The 7,901-nt window shown below is 42.1% G+C and overlaps 1 protein-coding gene across 1 annotated transcript; it reads left to right on the top strand.

Annotated features, from left to right (window-relative positions):
- The first annotated feature begins 7 nt into the window (after positions 1-7).
- On the top strand, positions 8-6,219 carry RPL24 (ribosomal protein L24). The gene is made up of 6 exons (XM_081859852.1): positions 8-74; positions 205-280; positions 1,144-1,254; positions 2,770-2,906; positions 5,133-5,196; positions 6,092-6,219. Exons 1-6 carry the CDS (start codon positions 70-72, stop codon positions 6,170-6,172), a joined length of 474 nt encoding a protein of 157 aa, XP_081715978.1. The 5' UTR covers positions 8-69; the 3' UTR covers positions 6,173-6,219.
- The last annotated feature ends 1,682 nt before the right edge of the window (positions 6,220-7,901 follow it).

Genomic DNA, 7,901 nt, shown 5'->3' with positions numbered 1-7,901 from the left:
GTTTCCCATGATCCTCTCTTTCTTTTCGCCGCCGGAGTTGCCTGTGAGGGAGCTCCCGCAGCCGCCATTATGAAGTAAGGACCGGTGCCCGGCTCTAATCCGGTGCCATCCTTCGCTTGGAGAACCTGGAGAGGGTTGGGTGGCGGGGGATGCTGGCCTCGCTAATCTTTTTCCCCGTTTCGCCTTCTCTTTCTCGCAATGCAGGGTCGAGTTGTGCAGCTTCAGCGGGTACAAGATCTACCCAGGCCACGGCCGCCGCTATGCGCGTACCGACGGCAAGGTAAAGAGGAAATGAGGGGCAGAGGAATTGGGAGTAGCAGCGGGCTTGGCTAAACCCTGGAAGTAGCCAAGTGGGAACTAATGGTGTCCCAGATTCTTTATGGTATAGTGTGAGATTTCATGAGGGAGAGGAGCTGCTGTTGGCTCGAGGACTTGTAAACTGATCTAAAACTGTCTTAACCTACGAGACTGATATTTTCGTGTTACGGGAGGATTATAATGGTTTCTAAATGCTGTAAGTCTCCTTTTTCTATTCCTGAAGTGAGATCGGATAATAAATAATAATAAATAACAAGAACAACTAAAGTCCGAATAATCTGATTCATTCTATTTGCATGGGAGTGTTTGGCGATGTTGTAAATAGAATTGGGTCCATTTGGCCACTATGTGTGTGAGTTTTTGCACCTTATGGTAGTTAAAATGTTGGTGGTTTAGCATTTAAATAGGAGAAATAGTACATGGCAGTATCGTATAATATATTTCTATTCACTCAGTAGGGCTGAGAAGATAATTGCTCCTCTTAATTGCTGTCTGTTGGTCGACAGACTGCCTAGATCACAGATCATCCACTGTGCTACAAGAGCTCTCGAGCAGAGCTTTCTAAACTCTGTGTCCTGACGCTTTACTCTGTCAGCTGCAGTGTGTAGGTGTCGCATGAATGCTCCCTGTACTCCTACTGGGGCTGGAAAGGGGTTAGATTAACCCCTGATCTGTGTCGTGAAATGATGCATGTCTAAAAAGTGTGTCACCGAAATGAAAAGTTTAGAAAGCTCTGCTCTAGAGCTTTGATTTACCTACATCTGGTAAATAGTACTGTATGTGTGGCATGTAAAGTAAACACTTAAAATGAACTCAATGTTTCAGGTTTTTCAGTTTTTGAATGCAAAATGCGAGTCTGCATTCCTTTCCAAGAGAAACCCCCGTCAGATCAACTGGACTGTTTTGTACAGGCGGAAGCACAAGAAAGGACAGTCTGTAAGTATGTTGTGCCTCAGAAATGGACAAGTGATTATATATACAGTGGTACCTCGGGTTACATACGCTTCAGGGTGAGAACAGAAATCGTGCTCTGGCGGCGCAGCAGCAGCGGGGGGCCCCATTAGCTAAAGTGGTCTTCAGGTTAAGAACAGTTTCAGGTTAAGTACGGAATGAATTAAGTACTTAACCTGAGGTACCGTTGTACTTAAATACGCTTATGTAGCAGCAAAGTCGAAGCTGTCCGTTTGGCTTACTATCCATTTTGCTTACTTGTGATCTAGCAGCTTAGCATGTAGCATGATCTGTTCAGTAAGTCTATGGTGTTTTGTGGTAGTGTCTGGCTTTTCACATAAGAGAGCTCTTCTGTGATCACTGAAAAGTGAATATTGTTTTGAGATAGATGGTGATAAAAATAATAACAGTATTAAGACATTGCTTTAGAGGAAAGAGGCTGATCTATTAATTGAAGTTGGTGACTAGGGTTGGAAACTGTTCTTTTTAAGGGTTTTGCCTCCTGTACCAAATGTTTTCAATAATGAACTCTTGTGGCTAGTTCATTGAAAAGGCAGAGAACTGCTTGGTAGCACAATCCTGTACATATATATTCTGAAGTATGTTCAGTCTTAAAGTCAGAGAAAAATAACCAACATAACATTGACTCAGTGTTATTTCGAGAACATGTGAGCTTTTATGCGTTCTTTGTGACAGATTTATATTGGAATCACCCTTTGATATATCCATATTTTGTCTGAAATAATTAGATGATAAAGCAGTGTCCATTAAGCACTCCTCTGGGAACAGGAAATAGACTTTAAATCTAGAAAAATTCAATGTGAATTTTCTTATTATTTATATTAAATGATTTGCACCTTGCCTTTCAAGTTGGATAACAAATATGGCAACAGAATAGAAATGATGCCATATAAAAATGAATTGCAACATCAATACCCTGAGTTCAAATGATTGATTCCACAAACTGTACTTTTTTAGAGGTGGCTCTGGATGCATTTGAAGCTTAAACTGGGAGAGAATAGGTCAAAATACAGTGGTGCCTCGCAAGACGAAATTAATCCGTTCCGCGAGTCTCTTCGTCTAGCGGTTTTTTCGTCTTGCGAAGCAAGCCCATAGGAAATTCGTTTTGCGAAGCACCTCCAAAACGGAAAACCCTTTCGTCTAGCAGGTTTTCCGTCTTGCAAGGCATTCGTCTTGCGGGGCACCACTGTATGTCAATGACTAATAGCAAAGAAATTGTAGCAGTTACTTAGAAGTGTAGTGTATGGACTTACGTTATCAGGCCCTTCAGAGATTTATGAAAAAGGTGTGTTCCCAATATTCTCTTCTCCTGAATTGTGAATAGACTTTTTAGTAGAGTAAGCCCTCAATTTTGGGTATAATGGTGGGTGGGATTGCCAAAATTACTGGATAAGACGAACCTCTTTTTTGCCAAGTGTGTAAAGCTGAATGTGCACAAGTTGCAGGCTCTTAGTGTAGTTCTCTTTCTTCATTGCTTAGGAAGAGGTACAAAAGAAACGTACCCGCCGTGCTGTCAAGTGCCATAGGGCAATTACAGGTGCCTCTTTGGCTGAAATAATGGCCAAGAGAAATCAAAAGCCTGAAGTGCGCAAAGCCCAAAGGGAACAGGCCATTAGGTGAGTAACTATAACATTTTCTTGGTTTCTGTTTTTACAAGAATGCAATTATTCTAAAATTTGTTTATTTTACTTAAAAATGATTCTGTTAATACATAGATATTTTGTGGGGATGGGGTGGAAACAAAAGATAAAATAAACAAGCAATGCAATAATCAATTATACAATATTAAAACACAAATTTGCTAACACAATTAAAGGCAACTAAACCACTAGTGAATTCAGCCAGAAAACTTATTTTCTGCTTTCATTGTGATCATTGATTGAATGTAAACAGGTGACACCTCATAGACTATCCATTTTTCACAGTTGGGTTAAATATTGGTTAGCCTGCATTTTAAAAAATGTGATTTCCAGGATCTTGTCCACTCCCCAACGATGAGAACTTGTCTCCAATACCATGCTGAACTATGGAGACATTCCCAATTCCTTGCCCCAACCACAAGAGGAGGGCTGGGGTTCATCCATGCTACACCAATTTCAAAACATTTGGAGCCCTCACAATGGACAATGCAACACAGGCTATCTTTAGTTCTCCTCCTAAGTTTAGGGTCTGGAATAATCCCCAAAGCCATCTATACCATTTTCGAGTGTCACAGTAGGGCAGTGAAGTAATTAGCCTTGTTTTATTTTCTGTGTATTTATTTTATAAAATGAATATACTTATTGATAGTAAGAAAAATAATTAAAAGCCGTTATTATGCTTTGTGTAAAATGGTACAAAAAGAAGTAATGCATTTTATAACCTAGTCTTTGCATATAGGTGATGGGATGTAGGCAGTTTCAGATTTCAGTGTTCCACTTTTTCCCCCCAAGAAACTCTGTAAAGAGAGCTAAACACAGCTGGGAAAGTTTCTATCCTAAGTTTGCAAGGAAGTGCTCAAAAATGGGGTTGCCTACCTATAGTCAGGAATAGTCTTGCCCAGAGGTTTTCAACCTTTGAGTCCACAGCTCCCTTGTCCAACTACCTTCTTTCTGCAATACCCCTGTGGGGCTCAGGAGCCCAGTTATGTCACCTCTTGCCTGCATAGCTGGCAGCCTCTCAACCTTTTTCGAACACCCTCCCGTATGGAGTGTTCCCTCAGCCTCCTCTCCTTGAGAGGCCTCTGGGCAGCCGCTGCTGCCGCCCCTGGTCTTCACACACACACCGCCCAAAGAGAGGTGCTTCCTCACACTGCCCCACAAGGGCCTGGGAAGAGGATGCCCCCAGCCTTTGTGGCCCAATGGAGACTGGCCAGAGGTGAATGTGAGGCTAGCACCTTACCTTGGGTGGCAGCAGCGGGGGCTGCCAGACCTGCATGGCGGAAAGGCTCCCCTTCAGCACTGTGTACTTAGCTCCCAGGAAGGCCTTGCACACAGCAAGCACAAGCAAGGCTAGCGTGGAACCTGCCTGGCCTCCCACTTGTTTGTCTATTCCTAACAGCAAGGGCTGGCTGGGCTTGCTCCTAGCAACCAGCACCCCCTGGCCAGACCCAGAGGCATCATTCGCCTGGGGAGATTGTAGCCAGGGCTGCTGCAACAAACAGCCATTCAAGCCTTGGGGAGGCAGAGACACAAGAGGGCATCAGAGCAGGAAGGGAAGGAAAGAGGGACAGAGGCCAGTGTTGCTCACAGCATGCCTGACCATCCTTCAAGGCACCCCAGGGTGCCACGGCATACTGGTTGAAAACCACTGGTCTTGCCAATACTGTCACCTCATTCTGCTGTATTTGAAGACTAAGCCTATTTCTTAATCCATTCTGGAATGTGAAAGCAATGAATAATAATATTTATACATACATACATACATACATACATACATACCCCGCCCATCTGGCTGGGTTTCCCCAGCCACTCTGGGCAGCTTCCAACCGGATATTAAAAACAATACAGCATCAAACATCAAAAACTTCCCTAAACAGGGCTGCCTTCAGTTGTCTTTTAAAAGTAAAATAGTTGCTTATTGCCTTGACATCAGCTGGGAGGGCGTTCCACAGGGCAGGTGCCACTACCAAGAAGGCCCTCTGCCTGGTTTCCTATAACCTCACTTTTCGCAGCGAGGGAACCGCCAGAAGGCCCTTGGAGCTGGACCTCAGTGTCCAGGCTGGATGATGGGGGTGGAGATGCTCCTTCACATATACAGAACCGATGGTGTTTAGGGCTTTAAAGGTCAGCACCAACACTTTGAATTGTGAATTGTGCATTTATTCTTAACACTAAGTCTGTTCCTGTTAATATTATTTACAGAGCTGCCAAGGAAGCAAAGAAGGCTAAGCAGGCTACTAAGAAAACTGTACCCTCCACAACAAAGGTAATGTTTACCCAAAGAACAACTAAAGATGAGAAGTTGTGTGTGCTTTCTGAGTTTCCTCCTAATAGTTCTTTAAAACTCCAAAAGCAAAATATGGCCTTTAATTTAGCATTTTTCTGTGTTGCGTAATAATCCCATGAAAATATCTGTTCTAATTAATTTGCTAAATCTCTTGCACCATCCCATTTTTTATTATTTCCTGGCTTTCAGGATTTTGTACATTGGGGTTTCTTCAATTATCCTTTGAGAAGCCCTGTTGGTTAAGGTGCAAAAGATGACACAAGTAGACCTTCTAAGCCCAGAATTCTAACCGTTACATCGTGTTGGGGCTCTGTTTGAGTAAACATGCAACAGGAGTAGACTATTAAACCATTTGATCTATTTTTACCTAAATTTATTTATTAAGCATGTTTGTAATTGTCCTGTATCATGTCAATCTGATCAGGGCACAAACATAATTGAAAAATAGTAGTTCGTTAATTGCTTTGGAGCAGGTAAGTGTCATATAGCCATGAGTATTGGTAGCACATGGGCCTCATTCCTATCTCTAGCTATGCAAAGTCAACACTTGAGTGATCCTTTCCATACAGGGAACAGCCACAGTAAGCTTTAAAAGAATTAAAGTGAAATTTAGTCTTGTCTGGTTGATCCTCAGGTCTGCCAGTTTATTCAAGGGGTATAGCTCACATTCTCCTATGTTACTTCCATTGGTTGGGAATAAGATAATAGTGTGGGGTTGTCTTCCTTTATTGTCCCTGTTAAATAGCAGGCATGAACTTGTCTTTTCACTTTAAACGTGTTTTATTTCCCTTTGTGCATTCACAATTATTGACCTAATTTACAGTGATAAATAACCAAGTAGCATATTCTCATTAGTTCTTTTTTCTGTTCATAGGCACCTACAAAGGCTGCACCAAAGCAAAAAATCATGAAGCCTGTAAAAGTTTCTGCTCCTCGTGTTGGTGGAAAACGCTAACTTTTTTGACTGCTTTGGTTACATGAAATAAATATTTGACATGTAAACTGTCTGTTTCTTGGTCACTTCTGGGGATTTTGTGTAATTTTCTTACCTTAAATATTAAAAGTAATTTATACTTTATTAATGACTAGAAAAGTGGGCATAATAGCTAGAATGATAGGGAAGGGTTTTTGTGAAAAAAAACTAAAAATGCCTTTTGTAAGTTAAGAAATGGTAGTGTTTATTTTGTTACGATACAAAAAGATGTCAGGGAACATTTAAGAAAAATTTCTATACCGCTTGATTGTAACAATAGTATAAGCAGTTTACGAAGACATAAAATAAAACATTTAAATTATCAATTTAATAACTGGTATTTAAAAAACATTAAGAAGATGAGTAAAATCCAATGGTAGCTAAAAAAGAAAACAAGTAACATTCTGCTTATATTCAAACACACCTTGATTGATTCACCTTAAATTCTACTCCACTTTACGTTCTCCCTGTTATCTCTGCCTTCCTTCAATGTTTCATGTGGATCTAAAATCCACTGCAGGATGGATAAATTTAACTCCGATTTGCCGTCCATACTGCTTCATATTTTTTCTAAATAATGGTGCAAATCGGACCCCAAAATCAAGTATTCTAAACAGAACCTCTCAAGTGGTGGGCATAGTGGTAGAGGATCCCCTTGAGCCTGAGCGCATGGCGGAGCTGACAGGCAGCCTGGACTGGAAACAGCAGTAAAGCAGGCTCCCCTGGAGAAACCCCATCTCTGAGCTCCCTGGCGCCTTGAAGACTGGGTGTGCAAGGTTCACTTCTTGCAGTGACGGAACCGCCAGAAGGTGCTGAATGATGGGTTGGAGATGCTCCTTTAGGTATACAGGGCCGAGGCCGTTTAGGGCTTTCAAGGTCAGCACCAACACTTTTAATTGTGCTCGGAAACATACTGGGGAACCAATATAGGTCTTTCAGGGCCAGTATTAGATTCCCATATACGTTTTTTCTCAACTATTCAGAAATCAGACTCATTGAGTTGAAAGGGACTTATCCCCTGGCAAGTGTGTTTAGGATTCCATTACTGCAAGCCTATATTCCAGACACACTGCACCCTACCCACTACCTTGACTGATTCCATTAGGTGATCCTGCCTGATATTACAGTGGTGCCCCACAAGACGAACGCCTCGCAAGACGGAAAACCCGCTAGACGAAAGGGTTTTCCGTTTTGGAGGCGCTTCGCAAAACAAATTTCCCTATGGGCTTGCTTCGCAAGACGAAAATGTCTTGTGAGTTCCTGCGGGTTTTTCCCCCCCTTCCCCCCCCCCTTTTCCTAAGCCCTAAGCCGCTTATCAGCTGATCCGCTGATAAGCCGCTAATAGCGCTAATCCGCTAAGCTGTCAATGGGCTTGCTTCGCAAGACGAAAAAACCGCTATATGAAGAGCCTCACGGAACGGATTAATTTCGTCTTGCGAGGCACCACTGTATGTTGAAATAGATGGGTTTATAAGAGACAATTCTATGCATACACAAGGAAGTTCCATCAAGATTTGAGAGCTGAATAAAAAATGTATAGGATTTTGCTGTTATGCTTATCTGCATATGAGCAGAACCTTAACAGTACTCTTCAGATTGCACAGAAATTTGAGGTGGGCACTTGTGTGGCCTGTTACTAGACCTTATTCATTTTCCATATTCTCAATTGTTTGGCCTTATTTTAAGGAGTGGGGAGAAAGTTCAGAAGAGC

The sequence above is a fragment of the Podarcis erhardii genome, assembly GCF_964252035.2.
Source record: "Podarcis erhardii genome assembly, chromosome: 4".
Classification (NCBI taxonomy): domain Eukaryota; kingdom Metazoa; phylum Chordata; class Lepidosauria; order Squamata; family Lacertidae; genus Podarcis; species Podarcis erhardii.
The sequence above is the reverse complement of the archived record's forward strand: the minus strand, read 5'-3'. Positions and strand labels throughout refer to the sequence as shown.